This window comes from Myotis lucifugus, unplaced genomic scaffold (assembly GCF_000147115.1).
Source record: "Myotis lucifugus unplaced genomic scaffold, Myoluc2.0 scaffold_509, whole genome shotgun sequence".
Lineage (NCBI taxonomy): Eukaryota > Metazoa > Chordata > Mammalia > Chiroptera > Vespertilionidae > Myotis > Myotis lucifugus.
The window spans coordinates 535,025-558,450 of record NW_005871557.1 but is presented as its reverse complement, the minus strand read 5'-3'; the positions used below and the strand labels follow the sequence as shown (position 1 = coordinate 558,450).

The following is a 23,426-nucleotide window of genomic DNA, read 5'->3' as shown; positions in this document are numbered from 1 at the left end:
TCAGGGCTCTTGAATCCCTCTCACTCAGCCCTTGACCCTTTGCAGGTGACCAGGACTTGTCCCAGGGTCTGGTCCCACAGGAGAAGTTCCAGCCTTGGGTCGCAGCGCCCATGGGCACTCAGAACTGATTCAGGTCCCTGGTGGGTGAGTGGAGTGGACCTCAGGTAGGTCCATGTCATGTCATTCCTGTCCTGCCCTTTATTACCGACCCTTCAACCTAGAGACCCTCCCCCACACAGAACACACATGCGAAATGTCAGATGAGAAATGACAGGAGTTTATTCAGGAGAAGGGGAAACGGGGAGGGATGGCCACCTGCCCAGTCTGAGTGACCAGGGCAGGAGCCACAGGGGGAAAGAGGGGAGCAGGGGAAGGGAGGGTCTGACGGAGAAGTGTCTCCAGAAGTGGGGACTCAGGTCCTAGGAACACTCTGAGGGGGCCACTGTCTTCTCCACGGTCTTCCCGTCGTGCGTGACCTGGCAGCTGTAGGCGCTGGCGGACTTCCAGTCTTGGCTGGACACGCTCAGGTAGCTGCTGGCCGCGTACTTGTTGTTGCTCTGCTTGGAGGGCTTGGTGGTCTCCACGCCCTGGGTGACGGGGGTGCCATTTGCCTTCCAGGCCACCGTCACGCTGCCCGGGTAGAAGTCACTCATGAGACACACCAGTGTGGCCTTGTTGTTGTTGAGCTCCTCAGCGGATGGCGGGAACAGAGATACGGAGGGTGCAGACTTGGGCTGACCTGTGGGTGCGGGAGGGGCAGGAGGGGAGAGGCTCAGGGTCCATCCTGAAAGCTCCTGACCTGGGTCTTCCTGTGGGCACAGTGTCCTGAGGACCATGCAGGACCCCGAGGGCAGGGGCCTCTCTGGGTGTGAGAGTCCATGCCGTGCAGGGCAGTTTGGGGTGTTCGTAGCTCAAGTCCCCATTTTCCTGAGAAACCCTGAGCCTGGAACCTGCCATCACTGTCCTTGTGGGCCCCGTTCTGCCCCTACACATCTGACTGTCACCCTCTGGCTCTGCCTTCTCCTGGTATCTGACTGGGCCTGTCTGTGTCTGTCTGTCTGTTTGTCCCATAAAAGATGCTCTGAGCCCTCTGCCCTCCTGCTGGGTCCATCTTTGGACGCCTCTTACCCGATCCTCTGTGCTGGGGGCTTTGGAGCATCTGCCCAAGGGCTCAGTTTTCCCCCCCCACATCTATGTCTCCTGCTCCCTGTCTAAACTGGGTGGCATTTTTTTTGATGAAACAGAAACCTGTCTGTCTGTCATTATGTGGCTTTCATTCTATAGTCAGTGCATCCCCATGAATTGTTCAGATCACTAGAGCTTTCTTGCCATGGATTCTGTCATTCCTTCTGTGAGAATGTTCTTCCTGCACAGACCAAAGACCACCTTGTCCTCATACCTGTCCTTCCATGGCCCTTTCTCCATCACCTTCTCCTCCCCCTGTGTCCTTCCTCCTGCAGGCTTCCCTGGTACAAGGCTGGTCAGGACTCTGCATGGCAGCTCCATGCAGCCCCGGGGAGCCCTGCGCCCCAGCACCATTCCTGGCCCCTGTTCATGAGCCCACAGTCCCTGAGACCTGCCCTGAACCTCTGACCTGGGTGTCTCTAGCCTTGGCCCTGAGCTTCTGGGTCACCCTAAAATTTCCACCCAGTTTCCCCTCAGTACTTCTCTTCCTCTCTTCCCCTTAAGACAGGGGCCACCGGTGACTTGCAGATAAAATCTTGTCCCACAGAAGCCCATCAGGGGAAGACAGAACAGAGCCAACTAGAATCCAGCATGACCCTCGCAGACAGACAGAAGAATTCACAAGGCATCCTGTCCATTCCTCTGAGGTCAGAGGTGAATGGCTGAAGGTGGCCAAGTAGGGCAGTAAGAACAGGGATGGGAAGACCTCAGGTCCCTAGGGCTGGGATCCTGGGTGAAAGCTTGGCCACAGGCTGAGGCAAGACCAGAAAAAGAGCAAGAATAGCAGAAAACAGCCCAGACTTTGTAGGAGAGCAGGGAAGGAGGGGGAAGAAGAGACTCACCTAGGACGGTCAGCTGGGTCCCTCCGCCGAACACCCAACACTGTGATACAAGCTCATACAAAAACCTCTCTCTGGGAGGCCCTGCCCACCCTTGAGCCCACCCTCCTTCCCCTGCAGCTGTGATGGAGGAAGCCTGGGCCACTGCCCCAGGGGGTGTCTGGTCTGCAAGGGGCACACACACTGTCCCCTCTTTCAGACCAGCAGGTGACAAGAAAGGGGACACTGTGCATTGCACGGAGATAGCATTCTTGGAAGCAATTCTCCCAAAGGAATTAGGTGTTTGACAGGCTGTTTCCACTCTGTTCCCCTGGGATGTGGGATGAGTATGGCCGGCATTTGTGTCACCACGAGGGAGGTTCCATGGGAACGGGTGGCACACCCCTCTTATGTCCAATCACCCCTAATCCCTGGGTGAGAGCATGAGGGGAGGGCAGTGCGTATTCCCTCTCCCCCCTCCTCTCCAAGGGAAAGAAAGGTTGGTCTGTGTAGAAAGTCTACTGGCAACTTCCTATGTCTCCAGCCATCTGATCCAGAACTCTGGCTTATCTTCCCTCGGGCAGCCTAGATAGGGATAGAATTGGTGATGTCAGGGGGGGGGGGACTGTAGTCTTTGCCAAGCTGTCATTTAGGGTGAGCTTGGGGGTGTCTCCTAATTTGGGATGGTTTGGGGTGCTGTGTCACCAGGGAAGCCTGACCTTGGTGTAACCCACAGGCCACACTCCCCCTGATCTGAGCTCCTCTCACCTGCCCTAACTCTACTCCTGAATTCCAGTGGATATGCCCTCCCCGGGCCGCACTGGATGCCCATTCTGTGTCCAGGACGGTGCCCTTTCTAATTCATCAAGGTCAACTCCCATGTCTACTCTACATGAGGCCTGACATCACCTACTCCATCTTTAAACCAACCCCCAAATCTCTCAGGTTGATCTGACTTCAGGGTTTGAGACCTTCATGATGGAGGTCCCAGGCCCAAGCTCCAGTAAGCTAGAGCCTGAGCCTGACCCAAGACCATGAGAACGTAAACTGAGCTACGTTGTGCCTCATCCTCAGCCCAGGTTCCCAGCACCATGAGATCCAGGCTCTCTGAGTTGGAAAGGGGTGTGAGCATGATTGGGGAATTGTTAGGTTGTATGATATTAAACTGTTTCTTTGATGTCTGACTTGTCAGTGTCATTGCTGACCTAACATGCATCGTCGAAGTTTGACAAACGCACCATGGGAGGCACTGTTGAAAGCTTTTCATGATTTTATGGTGAGGAGCCAAGCAGGAACCTTCACCTGGTAATGGCTCCCCCATTGGGCTCCATGATGGGAAAGGGAAGTTCAATGTCTGTTCCCAATGACCATAGCCTTGGCTCCATGATTTCCTTCCCAATATTTCCATCTGTAGCCCACCTTGCCCTCCTGTATCCTCTTCATTTCTCCCAGCTCCCTCCTCAGGGCCCCTGGATGCCTCTTGCTCAGCCCTTGTCCCTTTGCAGGTGACCAGGACTGCCTCCCAGGGGCTGGTCCCATAGGAGAAGTTCCAGCCTTGGGTCGCAGCGCCCGTGGGCACTCAGAGCTCATTCAGGTCCCTGGTGGGTGAGTGGATGGACCTCAGGTAGGTCCATGTCATGTCATTCCTGTCCTGCCCTTTATTACCGACCCTTCAACCCAGAGACCCTCCCCCACACAGAACACACATGCGAAATGTCAGATGAGAAATGACAGGAGTTTATTCAGGAGAAGGGGAAATGGGGAGGGATGGCGAGCTGCCCAGTCTGAGCGACCAGGGCAGGAGCTGCAGGGGGACAGTGGGGAGGGGAGGAAGGGAGGGTCTGACGGAGAAGTGTCCCCAGAAGTGGGGACTCAGGTCCTAGGAACACTCCGAGGGGGCCACTGTCTTCTCCACGGTCTTCCCGTCGTGCGTGACCTGGCAGCTGTAGGCGCTGGCGGACTTCCAGTCTTGGCTGGACACGCTCAGGTAGCTGCTGGCCGCGTACTTGTTGTTGCTCTGCTTGGAGGGCTTGGTGGTCTCCACGCCCTGGGTGACAGGGGTGCCATTTGCCTTCCAGGCCACCGTCACGCTGCCCGGGTAGAAGTCACTCATGAGACACACCAGTGTGGCCTTGTTGTTGGCGAGCTCCTCAGCGGATGGCGGGAACAGAGACACGGAGGGTGCAGACTTGGGCTGACCTGTGGGTGCGGGAGGGGCAGGAGGGGAGAGGCTCAGGGTGCATCCTGAAAGTTTCTGACCTCGGTCTTCCTGTGGGCACAGTGTCCTGAGGACCATGCAGGACCCTGAGGGCAGGGGCCTCTCTGGGTGTGAGAGTCCATACCACGCAGGGCAGTTTGGGCACCAATAGCTGACCAACCTTCATAGCTCATGTCCCCATTTTCCTGAGAAACCCTGAGCCTGGACACCTGCCATGACTGTCCTTGTGGGCCCCGTTCTGCCCCCCACACATCTGACTGTCACCCTCTGGCTCTGCCATCTCCTGGTATCTGACTGGACCTGTCTGTGTCTGTCAGTCTGTCCCACAAAAGATGCTCTGAGCCCTCTGCCCTCCTGCTGGGTCCATCTTTGGACGCCTCTTACCCGATCCTCTGTGCTGGGGGCTTCGGAGCATCAGCCCAAGGGTTCAGTTTTTTACCCACATCTATGTCTCCTGCTCCCTGTCTAAACTGGGTGGCATCTTTTTTGATGAAACAGAAACCTGTCTGTCTGTCGTTGTGTGGCTTTCATTCTATAGTCAATGCATCCCCATGAATTGTTCAGATCACTAGAGCTTTCTTGCCATGGATTTTGTCATTGCTTCTGCAAGAATGTTCCTCCTGCAGAGACCAAAGACCACCTTGTCCTCATACCTGTCCTTCCATGCCCTTCCTCCAGCACCTCCTCCCCCCTGTGTCCTTCCTCCTGCAGGCTTCCCTGGTACAAGGCTGGTCAGGACTCTGCATGGCAGCTCCATGCAGCCCTGGAAACCCCTCTAACCCAGCACCATTCCTGGCCCCTGTTCATGAGTCCACAGTCCCTGAGACCTGCCCTGAACCGCTGACCTGTGTGTCTCTAGCCTTGGCCCTGAGCGTCTGGGTCACCCTAAAATTTCTACCCAGTTTCCCCTCAGTACTTCTCTTCCTCTCTTCCCCTTAAGACAGGGGCCACCGGTGACTTGCAGATAAAATCTTGTCCCACAGGAGCCCATCAGGGGAAGACAGAACAGAGCCCAACTAGAGTCCAGCATGACCCTCGCAGACAGACAGAAGAATTCACAAGTCATCCTGTCCATTCCTCTGAGGTCAGAGGTGAATGGCTGAAGGTGACCAAGTAGGACAGTAAGAACAGGGATGGGAAGACCTCAGGTCCCCAAGGGCTGGGATCCTGGGTGAAAGCTTGGCCACAGGCTGAGGCAAGACCAGAAAAAGAGGAAAAATAGCAGAAAACGGCCCAAACTTTGTAGGGGAGCAGGGAAGGAGGGGGAGGGAGAGACTCACCTAGGACGGTCAGCTGGGTCCCTCCGCCGAACACCCAACACTGTGATACAAGCTCATACAAAAACCTCTCTCTGGGAGGCCCTGCCCACCCTTGAGCCCACCCCCCTCCCCCTGCAGCTGTGATGGAGGAAGCCAGGGCCACTGCCCCAGGGGGTGTCTGGTCTGCAAGGGGCACACACACTGTCCCCTCTTTCAGACCAGCAGGTGACAAGATAGGGGACACAGTGCATTGCACGGAGATAGCATTCTTGGAAGCAGTTCTCCCAAAGGAATCAGGTGTTTGACAGGCTTTTTCCACTCTGCTCCGCTGGGATGTGGGATGAGTATGGTGGGCATCTGTGTCACCACGAGGGAGGTTCCATGGGAACGGGTGGCACACCTCTCTTATGTCCAATCACTCCTAATCCCTGGGTGAGAGCATGAGGGGAGGGCAGTGCGTATTCCCTCTCCCCCCTCCTCTTCCAGGGAACGAAAGGTTGGTCTGTGTAGAAAGTCTACTGGCAACTTCCTATGTCTCCAACCATCTGATCCAGAACTCTGGCTTATGGTCCCTCGGGCAGCCCAGATAGGGATAGAATTGATGATGTCAGGGTGGGACTGTTGCCTTTTAGGGTGACCTTGGGGGTGTCCCCTGCCATTCTTCCCAGGGGTGGAGTGGTGTGGGGGTGCTGTGTCACTGGGGAGACCTGACCTTGCTGTAACCCACAGGCCACACTCCCCCTGATCTGAGATTTTCTGACATGCCCTTACTTGGCTCCTGAATTCCAGTGGATATGCCCTCCCTGGGCCGCACTGGATGCCCATCTTGTGCCCAGGATGGTGTTCTTTCTAATCCATCAAGGTCAATTCCCATGTCCACTTCATCTGAGGCCTGATATCACCTGCTTCATCCTTTAACCAACACCCAAAACTCTAAGGTGATCTGACTTCAGGGTTTGAGACCTTCATGATGGAGGTCCCAAGACCCAGCTAGGGTCACCTTGAGTCTGAGGCTGACCCAAGACGATGAGAACATAAACTGAGCTTCCTTGTGCCGCATCCTCAGCCCAGCTTCCCAGCACCATGAGTTCCAGGCTCCCTGAGTTGGTACGGGGTGTGAGCATGATTGGGCAATTGTTAGGTTTATATGATATTGAACTGTTTCTCTGCTGTATGACTTGTCAGTGTCATTGCTTACTTAACATGCATTGTCAAAGTGTGACAAATGGACCATGGGCAGGCACTTTTCAAAGCTTTTCATGATTTTAAGGCGAGGAGTCAACCTTCACCTAGTAATGGCTCCCCCATTGGGTTCCATGATGGGAAAGGGAAGTTCAATGTCTGTTCCCAATGACCACACCCTTGGCTCTATGATTTCCTTCCCAGTATTTCCATCTGTAGCCCACCTTTCCCTCCGGGGACCCTCTTCATCTTTTCTTCATCGCCCCTCAGGGTACCCACATCTTTCTAATTCAGCCTCTGTCCCTTCAAATGAAATAGGACTGCCTCCCAGGGGCCGGCCCCGCAGGAGAAGTTCCTGCTCTGGGTTCCGTCTCCCTCAGAGCTCATTCAGGTCCCTGGTGGGTGAGTGGAGTGGACCTCAGGTAGGTCCATGTCACGTCATTCCTGTCCTGTCCTTTATTACCGACCCTTCAACCTAGAGATGCTCCCACACACAGAACACACATGCGAAATGTCAGATGAGAAATGACAGGAGTTTATTCAGGAGAAGGGGAAAGGGGGAGGGATGACCACCTGCCCAGTCTGAGCGACCAGGGCAGGAGCTGCAGGGGGACAGTGGGGAGGGGGGGAAGGGAGGGTCTGACGGAGAAGTGTCTCCAGAAGTGGGGACTCAGGTCCTAGGAGCACTCTGAGGGGGCCACTGTCTTCTCCACAGTCTTCCCGTCGTGCGTGACCTGGCAGCTGTAGGCGCTGGCGGACTTCCAGTCTTGGCTGGACACGCTCAGGTAGCTGCTGGCCGCGTACTTGTTGTTGCTCTGCTTGGAGGGCTTGGTGGTCTCCACGCCCTGGGTGACGGGGGTGCCATTTGCCTTCCAGGCCACCGTCACGCTGCCCGGGTAGAAGTCACTCATGAGACACACCAGTGTGGCCTTGTTGTTGGCGAGCTCCTCAGCGGATGGCGGGAACAGAGACACCGAGGGTGCAGACTTGGGCTGACCTGTGGGTGCGGGAGGGGCAGGAGGGGAGAGGCTCAGGGTCCATCCTGAAAGCTCCTGACCTCGGTCTTCCTGTGGGCACAGTGTCCTGAGGACCATGCAGGACCCTGAGGGCAGGGGTCTCTCTGGGTGTGAGGTCCATGCCGTGCAGGGAAGTTTGGGGGTTCCTACCTCAACTCCCCATTTTCCTGAGAAACCCTGAGCCTGGAACATTCCATCACCGTCCTTGTGGGCCCCGTTCTGCCCCCCACACATCTGACTGTCACCCTCTGGCTCTGCCTTCTCCTGGTATCTGACTGGGCCTGTCTGTGTCTGTCTGTCTGTTTGTCCCACAAAAGATGCTCTGAGCCCTCTGCCCTCCTGCTGGGTCCATCTTTGGACGCCTCTGACCCGATCCTCTGTGCTGGGGGCTTTGGAGCATCTGCCCAAGGGCTCAGTTTTTCACCCACATCTATGTCTCCTGCTCCCTGTCTAAACTGGGTGGCATTTTTTTTGATGAAACAGAAACCTGTCTGTCTGTCATTATGTGGCTTTCATTCTATAGTCAGTGCATCCCCATGAATTGTTCAGATCACTAGAGCTTTCTTGCCATGGATTCTGTCATTCCTTCTGTGAGAATGTTCTTCCTGCACAGACCAAAGACCACCTTGTCCTCATACCTGTCCTTCCATGGCCCTTCCTCCAGCACCTTCTCCTCCCCCCTGTGCCCTTCCTCCTGCAGGCTTCCCTGGTACAAGGCTGGTCAGGACTCTGCATGGCAGCTCCATGCAGCCCCGGGGAGCCCTGCGCCCCAGCACCTTTCCTGGCCCCTGTTCATGAGCCCACAGTCCCTGAGACCTGCCCTGAACCTCTGACCTGGGTGTCTCTGGCCTTGGCCCTGAGCGTCTGGGTCACCCTAAAATTTCCACCAAGTTTCCCCTCAGTACTTCTCTTCCTCTCTTCCCCTTAAGACAGGGGCCATCGGTGACTTGCAGATAAAATCTTGTCCCACAGGAGCCCATCAGGGGAAGACAGAACAGAGCCCAACTAGAGTCCAGCATGACCCTCGCAGACAGACAGAAGAATTCACAAGGCATCCTGTCCATTCCTCTGAGGTCAGAGGTGAATGGCTGAAGGTGGCCAAGTAGGGCAGTAAGAACAGGGATGGGAAGACCTCAGGTCCCCAAGGGCTGGGATCCTGGGTGAAAGCTTGGCCACAGGCTGAGACAAGACCAGAAAAAGAGCAAAAATAGCAGAAAACAGCCCAAACTTTGTAGGGGAGCAGGGAAGGAGGGGGAAGGAGAGACTCACCTAGGACGGTCAGCTGGGTCCCTCCGCCGAACACATAACACTGTGACACAAGCTCATACAAAAACCTCTATCTGGGAGGCCCTGCCCACTCCTGAGCCCCCCCACACCCCCGGCTCCCCCTGCAGCTGTGATGGAGGAAGCCTGGGCCACTGCCCCAGGGGGTGTCTGGTCTGCAAGAGGCACACACACTGTCCCCCCTTTCAGACCAGCAGGTGACAGGATAGGGGACAGGGTGCATTGCACAGGGAAAGAATTCTTGGAAGCAATTCTCCCAAAGGAATTAGGTGTTTGACAGGCTTTTTCCACTCTGCTCCGCTGGGATGTGGGATGAGTATGGTGGGCATCTGTGTCACTGTGCGGGACATTCCACGGGAACGGGTGGCACACCTCTCTTATGTCCAATCACCCCTAATCCCTGGTGAGAGCATGAGGGGAGGGCAGTGTGTATTCCCTCTCCCTCCCTCCCCTTCCAGGGAAAGACAGGTTGGTCTGTGTAGAGTGTCTACTGGCAACTTCCTATGTCCCCAACCATCTGATCAAGACCTCTGGGACTGTAATCTTTGTCAACCTGCCCTTTAGGGTGTCCCCTGCGATTCTTCCCAGAGGTGGAGTGGCATCGGGGTGCTTTGTCACCGGCGAGACCTGACCTTGCTGTAACCAACAGGCCACACTCCCCTGATCTGAGATTGTCTGACCTGCCCTTACTCGGCTCCTGAATTCCAGTGGATATGCCCTCCCTGGGCCGCACTGGATGCCCATTCTGTGCCCAGGAAGGTGCCCTTTCTGATCCATCAAGGTCAATTCCCACGTCCCCTCCACCTGAGGCCTGACATCACCTGCTCCATCCTTAAACAAACCCCCAAAACTCTCAGGTTGATCTGATTTCAGGGTTTGAGATCTTCATGATGGAGGTTCCCAGCCCAAGCTAGGGTCACCTTGAATTGAGCCTGACACAAGATCATACAAATAGAAACTGAGCTTCCTTGTGCCTCATCCTCAGCCCAGCTTCCCAGCACCATGAGATCCAGGCTCCCTGAGTTGGTACGGGGTGTGAGCATGATTGGGCAATTGTTAGGTTATATGATATTAAACTGTTTCTCTGCTGAATGACTTGTCAGTGTCTTGTTGACTTAACATGCATAGACAAAGTTTGACAAACGCACCATGGGAGGCACTGTTGAAAGCTTTTCATGATTTTAAGGCGAGGAGTCAACCTTCACCTAGTAATGGCTCCCCCATTGGGCTCCATGATGGGAAAGGGAAGTTCAATGTCTGTTCCCAAGGACCGTAGCCTTGGTTCCATGATTTCCTTCTCAATATTTCCATCTGTAGCCCACCTTGCACTCCTGGTCCCTCTTCAATTCTCCCTGATCCCTCCTCAGGGCTCTTGAATCCCTCTCACTCAGCCCTTGTCCCTTTGCAGGTGACCAGGACTGCGTCCCAGGGGCTGTTCCCACAGGAGAAGTTCCAGCCCTGGGTCACAGCTCCCATGGGCACTCAGAGCTCATTCAGGTCCCTGGTGGGTGAGTGGAGTGGACCTCAGGTAGGTCCATGTCACGTCATTCCTGTCCTGCCCTTTATTACCGACCCTTCAACCTAGAGACCCTCCCCCACAGAGAACACACATGCGAAATGTCAGATGAGAAATGACAGGAGTTTATTCAGGAGAAGGGGAAACGGGGAGGGATGACGACCTGCCCAGTCTGAGCGACCAGGGCTGGAGCCGCAGGGGGAGAGTGGGGAGCGGGGGAAGAGAGCATCTGACTGTGAAGTGTCGCCAGAAGTGGGGACTCAGGTCCTAGGAACACTCCGAGGGGGCCACTGTCTTCTCCACGGTCTTCCCATCGTGCGTGACCTGGCAGCTGTAGGCGCTGGCGGACTTCCAGTCTTGGCTGGACACGCTCAGGTAGCTGCTGGCCGCGTACTTGTTGTTGCTCTGCTTGGAGGGCTTGGTGGTCTCCACGCCCTGGGTGACGGGGGTGCCATTTGCCTTCCAGGCCACCGTCACGCTGCCCGGGTAGAAGTCACTCATGAGACACACCAGTGTGGCCTTGTTGTTGTTGAGCTCCTCAGCGGATGGCGGGAACAGAGACACGGAGGGTGCAGACTTGGGCTGACCTGTGGGTGCGGGAGGGGCAGGAGGGGAGAGGCTCAGGGTCCATCCTGAAAGCTGCTGACCTCGGTCTTCCTGTGGGCACAGTGTCCTGAGGACCATGCAGGACCCCGAGGGCAGGGGCCTCTCTGGGTGGGTGTGAGAGTCCATGCTGTGCAGGGTAGTTTGGGGGGGTCCCTAACTCAACTCCCCGTTTTCCTGAGAAACCCTGAGCCGGGAACCTGCCATCACCGTCCTTGTGGGCCCCGTTCTGCCCCCCACACATCTGACTGTCACCCTCTGGCTCTGCCTTCTCCTGGTATCTGACTCGGCCTGTCTTTGTGTGTCAGGACACAGAAGATGCTCTGAGTCCTCTGACCTTCTGCTGGGTCCATCTGTGGACACCTCTGACCTGATCCTCTGTGCTGGGGTCTTAGGGTCTTTGCCCTTAGGGTTCCGTCCCCCCACCCCCCAATCTACCTGTCCTGGGCTTTCTCTTAAGTTAGTATGAGTTTTGCTGATGAACAAAAAGTCTGTCTGTCTGTCCCTGGGTCTCTCTCATTCTACAGTCAATGGAGTCCCCGCTAGTCGGTCACATCACTGGAGCTTTTATGCCAATAGTTGTACGTTACCTTCTGAGAGGATGTTCGTCCTGCAGAGACCAAAGACCACCTTGTCCTCATACCTGTCCTTCCATGCCCTTCCTCCAGCACCTTCTCCTCCCCCTGTGTCCTTCCTCCTGCAGACTTCCCTGGTGCGAGGCTGGTCAGGACTCTGCATGGCAGCTCCATGCAGCCCGGGGAGCCCCTCTAACCCAACACCATTCCTGGCCCCTGTTCATGAGCCCACAGTCCCTGAGACCTGCCCTGAACCTCTGACCTGGGAGTCTCTAGCCTTGGCCCTGGCTTCTGGGTCACTCTAAAATTTTCACCCGGTTCCCCTCAGTACTTCTCTTCCTCTCTTCCCCTTAAGACAGGGGCCACCGGTGACTTGCAGATATAAATCTTGTCCCACAGAAGCCCATCAGGGGAAGACAGAACAGAGCCAACTAGAATCCAGCATGACCCTCCCAGACAGACAGAAAAATCCACAAGGCATCCTGTCCATTCCCCTGTCTCTGAGGTCAGAGGTGAATAGCTGAAGGTGACCAAGTAGGACAGTAAAGCCAGGGAAGGGAAGACCTCAGGTCCCCAAGGGCTGGGATCCTGGGTGAAAGCTTGGTCACAGGCTGAGGCAAGACCAGAAAAAGAGCAAACATAGCAGAAAACAGCCCAAACTTTGTAGGGGAGCAGGGAAGGAGGGGGAAGGAGACACTCACCTAGGACGGTCAGCTGGGTCCCGCCGCCGAACACATTACACTGTGACACAAGCTCATACAAAAACCTCTCTCTGGGAGGCCCTGCCCACCCCTGAGCCCCCCACCCCCTCCCCTTGCAGCTGTGATGGAAGAAGCCTGGGCCACTGCCCCAGGGGGTGTCTGGTCTGCAAGGGCACACACAGTGTCCCCCCTTTCAGACCAGCAGGTGACAGGATAGGGGACACAGTGCATTCCACAGGGAAAGAATTCTTGGAAGCAGTTCTCCCAAAGGAATTAGGTGTTTGACAGGCTTTTTCCACTCTGCTCCCCTGTGATGGGGGATGAGTATGGTGGGCATCTGTGTCACTGTGCCGGACATTCCATGGGAACGGGTGGCACACCTCTCTTATGTGGAAACACCCCTAATCCCTGGTGAGAGCATGAGGGGAGGGCAGTGCGTATTCCCTCTCCCCCCCTCCCCTTCCAGGGAAAGACAAGTTGGTCTGTGTAGAAAGTCTACTGGCAACTTCCTATGTCCCAGCCATCTGATCCAGACCTCTGGCTTATGGTCCATAGGGCAGCCTAGATAAGGATAGCATTGGTGATGTCACGGTGTAACTGTAGTCTTTTCCAGCCTGCCTTTTAGGGTGACCTTGGGGGTGTCCCCTGCCATTCTTCCCAGGGGTGGAGTGGTGTGGGGGTGCTGTGTCACTGGGGAGACCTGACCTTGCTGTAACCCACAGGCCACACTCCCCCTGATCTGAGATTTTCTGACATGCCCTTACTTGGCTCCTGAATTCCAGTGGATATGCCCTCCCTGGGCCGCACTGGATGCCCATCTTGTGCCCAGGATGGTGTTCTTTCTAATCCATCAAGGTCAATTCCCATGTCCACTTCATCTGAGGCCTGATATCACCTGCTTCATCCTTTAACCAACACCCAAAACTCTAAGGTGATCTGACTTCAGGGTTTGAGACCTTCATGATGGAGGTCCCAAGACCCAGCTAGGGTCACCTTGAGTCTGAGGCTGACCCAAGACGATGAGAACATAAACTGAGCTTCCTTGTGCCGCATCCTCAGCCCAGCTTCCCAGAACCATGAGTTCCAGGCTCCCTGAGTTGGTACGGGGTGTGAGCATGATTGGGAAATTGTTAGGTTATATGATATTGAACTGTTTCTCTGCTGTATGACTTGTCAGTGTCATTGCTTACTTAACATGCATTGTCAAAGTGTGACAAATGGACCATGGGCAGGCACTTTTCAAAGCTTTTCATGATTTTAAGGCGAGGAGTCAACCTTCACCTAGTAATGGCTCCCCCATTGGGTTCCATGATGGGAAAGGGAAGTTCAATGTCTGTTCCCAATGACCACACCCTTGGCTCTATGATTTCCTTCCCAATATTTCCATCTGTAGCCCACCTTTCCCTCCGGGGACCCTCTTCATCTTTTCTTCATCGCCCCTCAGGGTACCCACATCTTTCTTATTCAGCCTCTGTCCCTCCAAGTGAAATAGGACTGCCTTCCAGGGGCCGGCCCCGCAGGAGAAGTTCCTGCTCTGGGTTCCGTCTCCCACAGGCACTCAGAGCTGATTGAGGTTCCTAGTTGGTTGTTGAGCTAATGATGGGTAGATGGAGTCACATGTCATAACCATCCTGCCCTTTGTTGAACCCAAACACCGGTCCCCCACACAGAACACACATGCGAAATGTCAGATGAGAAATGACAGGAGTTTATTCAGGAGAAGGGGAAACAGGGAGGGATCACGACCTGCCCAGTCTGAGCGACCAGGGCAGGAGCCGCAGGGGGACTGTGGGGAGTGGGGAAAGGGAGTGTCTGATGGAGAAGTGTCCCCAGAAGTGGGGACTCAGGTCCTAGGAACACTCTGAGGGGGCCACTGTCTTCTCCACGGTCTTCCCGTCGTGCGTGACCTGGCAGCTGTAGGCGCTGGCGGACTTCCAGTCTTGGCTGGACACGCTCAGGTAGCTGCTGGCCGCGTACTTGTTGTTGCTCTGCTTGGAGGGCTTGGTGGTCTCCACGCCCTGGGTGACGGGGGTGCCATTTGCCTTCCAGGCCACCGTCACGCTGCCCGGGTAGAAGTCACTCATGAGACACACCAGTGTGGCCTTGTTGTTGGCGAGCTCCTCAGCGGATGGCGGGAACAGAGACACCGAGGGTGCAGACTTGGGCTGACCTGTGGGTGCGGGAGGGGCAGGAGGGGAGAGGCTCAGGGTCCATCCTGAAAGCTCCTGACCTCGGTCTTCCTGTGGGCACAGTGTCCTGAGGACCATGCAGGACCCCAGGGCAGGGGCCTCTCTGGGTGTGAGAGTCCATGCCATGAGTTTGGAGTGTTCCTACCTCAAGTCCCCATTTTCCTGAGAAACCCTGAGCCTGGACACCTGCCTTCACTGTCCTTGTGGGCCCCGTTCTGGCCCCCACACATCTGACTGTCACCCTCTGGCTCTGCCTTCTCCTGGTATCTGACCGGGCCTGTCTGTGTCTGTCAGTCTGTTTGTCCCACAAAAGATGCTCTGAGCCCTCTGCCCTCCTGCAGGGTCCATCTGTGGACACCTCTGGCCTGATCCTCTGAGCTGGGGGCTTCAAAGCTTTAGCCAAAGGTGTCAGTTTTCACCCCCACATCTATGTCTCCTGCTCCCTGTCTAAACTGGGTGGCAGCTTTTTCTGATGAAACAGAAATCTGTCTGTCTGTCATTGGGTCTCTCTCCTTCTACAGTCAATGCATCCCCACAAATTGGTCAGATCACTAGAGCTCTCGTGCCATGGATTCTGTCATTCCTTCTGTGAGAATGTTCTTCCTGCAGAGACCAAAGGCCACCTTTTCCTCATACCTGTCCTTCCATGGCCCTTCCTCCATCACCTTCTCCTCCCCCCTGTGCCCTTCCTCCTGCAGGCTTCCCTGGTGCGAGGCTGGTCAGGACTCCGCATGGCAGCTCCATGCAGCCCCGGGGAACCCTGCGCCCCAGCACCATTCCTGGCCCCTGTTCATGAGTCCACAGTCCCTGAGACCTGCCCTGAACCTCTGACCTGGGTGTCTCTAGCCTTGGCCCAGAGCGTTGGCCCTGAAGGTTCCGGGGCACCCTAGAATTTGGTTTCCCCTTCTGTAGTCCTTATCCTATATTGTCTTTGAGATGGGGGCCCTTTTGACACCAACAAGAGCCCATCAGGGGAAACAAAACAGAGCCCATCTAGAATCCAGCATGAACCTGACAGACAGATGGAAGAAGCCACACACAGGGCACCCTGACCATTCCTCTGTCTCTGGGGACAGAGGTAAATGGCTGAGGGTGACCAAATAGGACAGTAAGAGCAGAAACCCATAGAGCTCAGGTTCCCAAGGGCTGGGATCCAGGGTGAAAGCTTGGCCACAGGCTGGGACAGGACCCAGAGAGAGAGAAAAACCAGCAGAAAATAGCCCAAATATCTGGGAGAGCAGCAAAGGAAGGGGAAGGAGAGACTCACCTAGGACGGTCAGCTGGGTCCCTCCGCCGAACACCCAACACTGTGACACAGGCTCGTACAAAAACCTCTCTCTGGGAGCCCTGCCCCACCCCTGGGCCCCCACCTGCAGCTGTGCTGGAGGAAGCCTGGGCCACTGCCCCCGGCTGCTGTCTGCTCTGCCAGGGGCAAGCGCTGTCCCCCCTCCACCACCTCAGCAGATTGCAGGGTGGATGGATGACACAGCGACTTGTACAGCAGCAGGACTGTTGGAAGCAATTCTCCCACAGGAACTTGGTGCCTGATAGGCTGTTTCTACCGTGGTCTCCTGGGTTTGGGATGAGTTTGGAGGGATCTGTTTCACTGTGAGTGAGGTTCCATAGCCTAGGCCCAGAGGCACCAGGAGAGCTACAGCATGCTGGCTTCTTGTCACCAGGAACCATAGAGATCCATCCCTTGGGGTCATGTCGGGACACACAGAAGCCTCCCAAAGAGGCTCCCAATGGACAAATGGCCACCGTTCGCAGCCACATTGTTATCACTTGAGGAACCCGTGGTGCTTTCACACGGCAGATCCATTCACCTGCTAGAGTTCCCCAAGCCTCTCAGTGGCCACTGTTACCACGGGAGGACGGTGGGGACCAGACCACTGTCCTGCAAACTGGAGGACCAAAGAGAAATTCCCCATTCCGTCATCTGTGCTAGCGTGTGACACACACTGCCTGGTGGAGACAGATCTGCTGGAGGGACTCCTTTCATGAACACATGGAGCACCACAGGAGGAGGAGGGCGAATCTGGAATATCCCATGATGCATTCCTTCCTATCTGATGGACCACGTCATTGGACATCCAAGCAGCAGATGTCCTCAAAGGATGTCTATTCCATAGGGGTTCTTTGGTGCAAAGGGGGAACCATCTGGGAGGCAATTTGGCTAAAGTCCAACCCAGACCTTGTGAAGCTTCTGATGCCAAAACCATTTTGCAGGAACATGAGGAGGAGTGACCCCCCCCAGATGCAGCTCGTGGAGGCTGGACCCGCATCCCGACTGAGGGAGAGTCCCCGAGGCCAGCAGCTCAGCCCCTCAGCCACTTCCTGGCATGGAAAAGCTGGAGTGATTTGGAGGATACTTCCAGACCCAACATCACAATGTGGGACCTTATTCTGTTCTCATATGTAAACAACACCTAAGATACAACCAAGTAAATACACTAAAAGCTGGATATAATGGACTAATTCTGCGCAGGGGTGTCCGTATAAAGCTGAAATTCCATTATATCTAAAGTAGTTTTCCTAACACGTATGCAAAAAATTGACAGATTAGTCAGTCTCCCTGTCTCAGGGGCCTGGAGTGAGTGTGTCGCTGACACCAGCTGCACTCAGGTCTGAGACACAGGGAGCGAGGGGGAAGGGGCCCAGGGGTGGAGTGGTGGGGGTGCTCTGTCCCCGGGGAGGCCTGACCTTGCTGTAGCCCACAGGCCACACTCTGCCTGCTCTGAGCTGGTCTGACCTGCACTTACTCTGCTCCTGAATTCCAGTTGATATGCCCTCCCTGGGACATCACAGGATGCCCAATTGGTGCCCAGGACTGTGCCCTTTCTAATTGTTCAAGGTCAACTGTCATGCCCCCTCACACCTTCCTGGTGCAGGCTGACATCACCTGCTCCATCCTTAGCCAACCATAAAGAATCTCACCCTCATCTGACTACAGGTGTTGAGACTCCTCATATGGAGGTCCATGCCCGAGGCTAGAGTCACCCTGAGCCTGACCTTGACTCAGGAGAATTAGAACATAAACTGAGTTTCCTTGTGTCTCATTCTCTCCTCATGTTCCCAGCACCAGTAACCATGCTTTGAAGGGTGTCCCAGGCTCCCTGAGTTGGTAGGAGGAATGAACGTGATGGGGGAATTGTCAGGCTCCATGATATTAAACTGCTTCTCTGCTGCAGGACTAGTCAGTGTCTTTCCGTAGCTAACGTGCATTGGCAGAGTTTGACAAACGCCCCATGGGAGGCACTGTTCAAAGCTTTCCCTGACTCCCTGCTGATGGGCCATCCATGAGCCCCTCACCTGGAAATGGCTCTCCCATTGGGCTCCATGATGAACAGGGCAGTTCAATGTCTGTTCCCAATGACCACAGCCTTGGCTCCATGATTTCCTTCCCAATATTTCCATCTATAGCCCTCTGTGCCCTCCTGGGACCCTCACCATTTCTCCCTGGTCCCTCCTCAGGGCCCCTGGATCCCTCTCACTCAGCCCTTGTCCCTTTCCAGGTGACAAGGACTGCGTCACAGGGGCTGGTCCCACAGGAGAAGTTCCTGCCTTTGGTCCCAGCTCCCATGGGCACTCAAGCTCATTCAGGACCCTGGTGGGTGAGTGGATGGACCTCAGGTAGGTCCATGTCATGTCATTCCTTCCTGCCCTTTATTACTGACCCTTCAACCTAGAGATGCTCCCCCACACAGAACACACATGCGAAATGTCAGATGAGAAATGACAGGAGTTTATTCAGGAGAAGGGGAAACGGGGAGGGATGGCCACCTGCCCAGTCTGAGCGACCAGGGCAGGAGCCGCAGGGGGACAGTGGGGACCGGGGGAAGGGAGGGTCTGACGGAGAAGTGTCCCCAGAAGTGGGGACTCAGGTCCTAGGCACACTCTGAGGGGGCCACTGTCTTCTCCACGGTCTTCCCATCGTGCGTGACCTGGCAGCTGTAGGCGCTGGCGGACTTCCAGTCTTGGCTGGACACGCTCAGGTAGCTGCTGGCCGCGTACTTGTTGTTGCTCTGCTTGGAGGGCTTGGTGGTCTCCACGCCCTGGGTGACGGGGGTGCCATTTGCCTTCCAGGCCACCGTCACGCTGCCCGGGTAGAAGTCACTCATGAGACACACCAGTGTGGCCTTGTTGTTGTTGAGCTCCTCAGCGGATGGCGGGAACAGAGCCACGGAGGGTGCAGACTTGGGCTGACCTGTGGGTGCGGGAGGGGCAGGAGGGGAGAGGCTCAGGGTCCATCCTGAAAGCTGCTGACCTCGGTCTTCCTGTGGGCACAGTGTCCTGAAGACCATGCAGGACCCCCAGGGCAGGGGCCTCTCCGGGTGTGAGAGTCCATGCCGTGCAGGGCAGTTTGGGGTGTTCGTAGCTCAACTCCCCATTTTCCTGAGAAACCCTGAGCCTGGAACCTGCCATCACTGTCCTTGTGGGCCCCGTTCTGCCCCCCACACATCTGACTGTCACCCTCTGGCTCTGCCTTCTCCTGGTATCTGACTGGGCCTGTCTGTGTCTGTCCGTCTGTTTGTCCCACAAAAGATGCTCTGAGCCCTCTGACCTCCTGCTGGGTCCATCTGTGGACACCTCTGACCTGATCCTCTGTGCTGGGGGCTTTGGAGCATCGGCCCAAGGGCTCAGTTTTCACCCAAATCTATGTCTCCAGCTCCCTCTCTAAACTGGGTGGCAGCTTTTTCTGATGAACAAAATGTCTGTCTGTCTGTCGTTGGGTCTCTCTCATTCTACAGTCAATGGCATCCCCACAATTTGGTCAGATCACTAGAGCTTTCATGCCATAGATTCTGTGATTCCTTCGTAAGATGTTTCTCCTGCAGAGACCAAAGGCCACCTTGTCCTCATACCTGTCCTTCCATGCCCTTCCTCCAGCACCTTCTCCTCCCCCCTGTGTCCTTCCTCCTGCAGGCTTCCCTGGTGCGAGGCTGGTCAGGACTCTGCATGGCAGCTCCATGCAGCCCCCGGAGCCCTGCACCCCAGCACCATTCCTGGCCCCTGTTCATGAGTCCACAGTCCCTGAGACCTGCCCTGAACCTCTGACCTGGGTGTCTCTAGCCTTGGCCCAGAGCGTCTGGGTCACCCCAAAATTTTCACCCAGTTTCCCCTCAGTGCTCCTTATCCTCTCTTTCCCTAAGACAAGGGCCACTAATGACCCCCTGAAATAATCTTGTCCCACAGGAACTTAACAGGGGAAGACAGAACAGAGCCCATCTAGAATCCCCCATGACCCTCAGAGAGACAGAAGAAGCCACACACAGGGCATCCCATCCATTTCTCTGTCTCTGGGGACAGAGGTGAACAGCTGAGGGTGACCAAATAGGACAGTAAGAGCAGAAACCCATAGAGCTCAGGTTCCCAAGGGCTGGGATCCAGGGTGAAAGCTTGGCCACAGGCTGGGACAGGACCCAGAGAGAGAGAAAAACCAGCAGAAAATAGCCCAATCCTCTGGGAGAGCAGCAAAGGAAGGGGAAGGAGAGACTCACCTAGGACGGTCAGCTGGGTCCCGCCGCCGAACACCCAACACTGTGACACAAGCTCCTACAAAAACCTCTCTCTGGGAGGCCCTGCCCCACCCCTGGGCCCCCACCTGCAGCTGTGCTGGAGGAAGCCTGGGCCACTGCCCCCGGCTGCTGTCTGCTCTGCCAGGGGCGCACACTGTCCCCCCTCCACCACCTCAGCAGATTGTAGGGTGGATGGATGACACAGCGACTTGTACAGCAGCAGGACTGTTGGAAGCAATTCTCCCACAGGACTTGGTGCCTGATAGGCTGTTTCTACCGTGGTCTCCTGGGATTGGGATGAGTTTGGAGGGATCTGTTTCACTGTGAGTGAGGTTCCATAGCCTAGGCCCAGAGGCACCAGGGGAGCTACAGCATGCTGGCTTCTTGTCACCAGGAACCATAGAGATCCATCCCCAGGCGTCATGTCGGGACCCACAGAAGCCTCCCAAAGAGGCTCCCAATGGACAAATGGCCACCGTTCGCAGCCACATTGCTGTCATCACTTGAGGAACCCGTGGTGCTTTCACACGGCAGATCCATTCACCTGCTAGAATTCCCCAAGCCACTCAGTGGCCATTGTTACCACGGGAGGACGGAGGGGGCCAGACCACCGTCCTGCAAACTGGAGGACCAGAGAGAAATTCCCCATTCCCTCATCTGCGCTAGGGTGTGACACACACTGCCTGGTGGAGACAAATCTGCTGGAGGGACTCCTTTCATGCACACGTGGGGCACCACAGGAGGAGGAGGGCGAATCTGGAATATCCCATGATGCATTTCTTCCTATCTGATGGACCACGTCATTGGACAGCCAAGGGGAGGATGTCCTCAAAGGAGGTCTATTCCATAGGGGTCCTTTGGTGCAAAGGGGGAACCATCTGGGAGGCAATTTTGCTAAAGTCCAACCTGGACCTTGTGAAGCTTCTGATGCCAAAACCATTTTGCAGGAACATGAGGAGGAGAGACCCACCCAGATGCAGCTCGTGGAGGCTGGGCCGCATCCCTACTGAGGGAGAGTCCCCGAGGCCAGCAGCTCAGCCCCTCACCCACTTCCTGGCATGGAAAAGCTGGAGTGATTTGGGGGACACTTCCAGACCCAACATCACAATGCATGCAAACAACACCTAAGATACAACCAAGTAAATACACTGAAAGCTGGATATAATGGACTAATTCTGCGCAGGGGTGTCCGTATAAAGCTGAAATTCCATTATATCATAAAGTAGGTTTCCTAACTCGTACGTAAAAAATTGACAGATTAGTCAGTCTCCCTGTCTCAGGGGCCTGGAGTGAGTGTGTCACTGATATCAGCTGCACTCAGGGTGGAGACACAGGGAGCGAGGGGGAAGGGGCCCAGGGGTGGAGTGGTGTGGGTGCTGTGTCACCGGGGAGGCCTGACCTTGCTGTACCCCACGTGCCACACTCCTCCTGCTCTGAGCTCCTCTGACCTGCACTTACTCTGCTCCTGGACTCCAGTTGATACACCCTCCCTTGGACTACACTGGATGCCCAATTAGTGCCCATTACGGTGCCCTTAATAATCCATCAATGTCAACTGTCATGCCCCCTCACACCTTCCTGGTACAGGCTGACATCACCTGCTCCATCCTTAGCCAACCATAAAGAATCTCACCCTCATCTGACTACAGGTGTTGAGACTCCTCATATGGAGGTCCATGCCCCCGGCTAGAGTCACCTTGAGCCTGACCTTGACTCAGGAGAATTAGAACATAAACTGAGTTTCCTTGTTCCTCATCCTTACCGCATGTTCCCAGCACTACTAACATGCCTTGAAGGGAGTTCCAGGCTCCCTGAGTTGGTAGGTGGAATGAATGCAATGGGGGAATTGTTAGGTTCCATGATATTTAACTGCTTCTCTCTGCAGGACTAGTTAGCGTCTTTCCTTAGCTAACGTGCATTGTCTAAGTTTGACGAATGCCCCATGGAGGCACTGCTCAAAGCTTTCCGTGACTCCCTGCTGATGGGCCAACCAAAAGCCCCTCACCTGGTAATGGCTCCCCCATTGGGTTCCATGATGGAACAGGAAAGTTCAATGTCTGTTCCCAATAACCACAGCCTTGGTTCCATGATTTCCTTCCCAATATTTCCATCTGTACCTCACCATGCCCTCCTGGGACCCTCTCCATTTCTCCCTGGTCCCTCCTCAGGGCCCCTGGATCCCCGTCACTCAGCCCTTGTCCCTTTCCAGGTAACCAGGACTGTGTCCCAGGGGCTGGTCCTAGAGGAGAAGTTTCTGCCCTGGGTCCCAGCGCCCATTGGCACTCAAGCTCATTCAGGTCCCTGGTGGGTGAGTGGAGTGGACCTCAGGTAGGTCCATGTCATGTCATTCCTGTCCTGCCCTTTATTACCGACCCTTCAACCCAGACACCCTCCCCCACACAGAACACACATGCGAAATGTCAGATGAGAAATGACAGGAGTTTATTCAGGAGAAGGGGAAACAGGGAGGGATGGCAACCTGCCCAGTCTGAGCGACCAGGGCAGAGACTCAGGGGGACAGTGGGGAGCAGGGGAAGGGAGAGTCTGACGGAGAAGTGTCCCCAGAAGTGGGGACTCAGGTCCTAGGAGCACTCCGAGGGGGCCACTGTCTTCTCCACGGTCTTCCCGTCGTGCGTGACCTGGCAGCTGTAGGCGCTGGCGGACTTCCAGTCTTGGCTGGACACGCTCAGGTAGCTGCTGGCCGCGTACTTGTTGTTGCTCTGCTTGGAGGGCTTGGTGGTCTCCACGCCCTGGGTGACGGGGGTGCCATTTGCCTTCCAGGCCACCGTCACGCTGCCCGGGTAGAAGTCACTCATGAGACACACCAGTGTGGCCTTGTTGTTGTTGAGCTCCTCAGCGGATGGCGGGAACAGAGACACGGAGGGTGCAGACTTGGGCTGACCTGTGGGTGCGGGAGGGGCAGGAGGGGAGAGGCTCAGGGTCCATCCTGAAAGCTCCTGACCTCGGTCTTCCTGTGGGCACAGTGTCCTGAGGACCATGCAGGACCCCAGGGCAGGGGCCTCTCCGGGTGTGAGAGTCCATGCTGTGCAGGGTAGTTTGGGGGGTTCCTAACTCAACTCCCCATTTTCCTGAGAAACCCTGAACCTGGAACCTGCCATCACTGTCCTTGTGGGCCCCGTTCTGCCCCCCACACATCTGACTGTCACCCTCTGGCTCTGCCTTCTCCTGGTATCTGACTGGGCCTGTCTGTGTCTGTCTGTCTGTTTGTCCCACAAAAGATGCTCTGAGCCCTCTGCCCTCCTGCTGGGTCCATCTGTGGACACATCTGACCTGATCCTTTGTGCTGGGGGCTTCGGAGCATCGGCCAAAGGAGTCAGTTTTTCACCCAAATCTATGTCTC

The 23,426-nt window shown here is 55.7% G+C and overlaps 2 protein-coding genes and 2 gene segments (V, D, J or C); all 4 read right to left on the bottom strand.

The window, feature by feature from the left end:
• Positions 1 to 256: 256 nt before the first annotated feature.
• On the bottom strand, positions 257 to 3,219 carry LOC102420926. The segment is given in 3 exon segments: positions 257 to 739; positions 2,028 to 2,098; positions 3,209 to 3,219. Coding segments are annotated over 3 exon segments (402 nt in total).
• Positions 3,220 to 3,724: 505 nt separating this feature from the next.
• The window catches only part of LOC111823484 (immunoglobulin lambda-1 light chain-like), a 350,281-nt gene continuing 330,579 nt past the window's right edge, over positions 3,725 to 23,426 (bottom strand). Inside the window, exons 3-4 of one of the 2 annotated variants that reach the window (XM_023745014.1) lie at positions 8,948 to 8,986; positions 3,725 to 4,202 (exon numbers count right to left, since the gene is read on the bottom strand). In XM_023745014.1, the coding sequence (XP_023600782.1) occupies positions 3,883 to 4,202; positions 8,948 to 8,986 (359 nt within the window). In that variant the 3' untranslated portion in view covers positions 3,725 to 3,882. Of the gene's footprint in view, positions 4,203 to 7,182; positions 7,660 to 8,947; positions 8,987 to 23,426 lie in introns of those variants that run through there. The other variant, XM_023745013.1, reaches the window with a different exon arrangement.
• The window catches only part of LOC102434976, a 233,834-nt gene continuing 220,990 nt past the window's right edge, over positions 10,583 to 23,426 (bottom strand). Inside the window, 2 exon segments of the V gene segment in view lie at positions 14,045 to 14,527; positions 15,814 to 15,851. Coding sequence covers positions 14,208 to 14,527; positions 15,814 to 15,851 — 358 coding nt within the window.
• The window catches only part of LOC102435897 (immunoglobulin lambda-1 light chain-like), a 40,785-nt gene continuing 39,844 nt past the window's right edge, over positions 22,486 to 23,426 (bottom strand). The window contains exon 4 of the mRNA XM_023745016.1: positions 22,486 to 22,967. Coding sequence (XP_023600784.1) covers positions 22,648 to 22,967 — 320 coding nt within the window. The 3' untranslated portion in view covers positions 22,486 to 22,647. The remainder of the gene's footprint in view (positions 22,968 to 23,426) is intronic.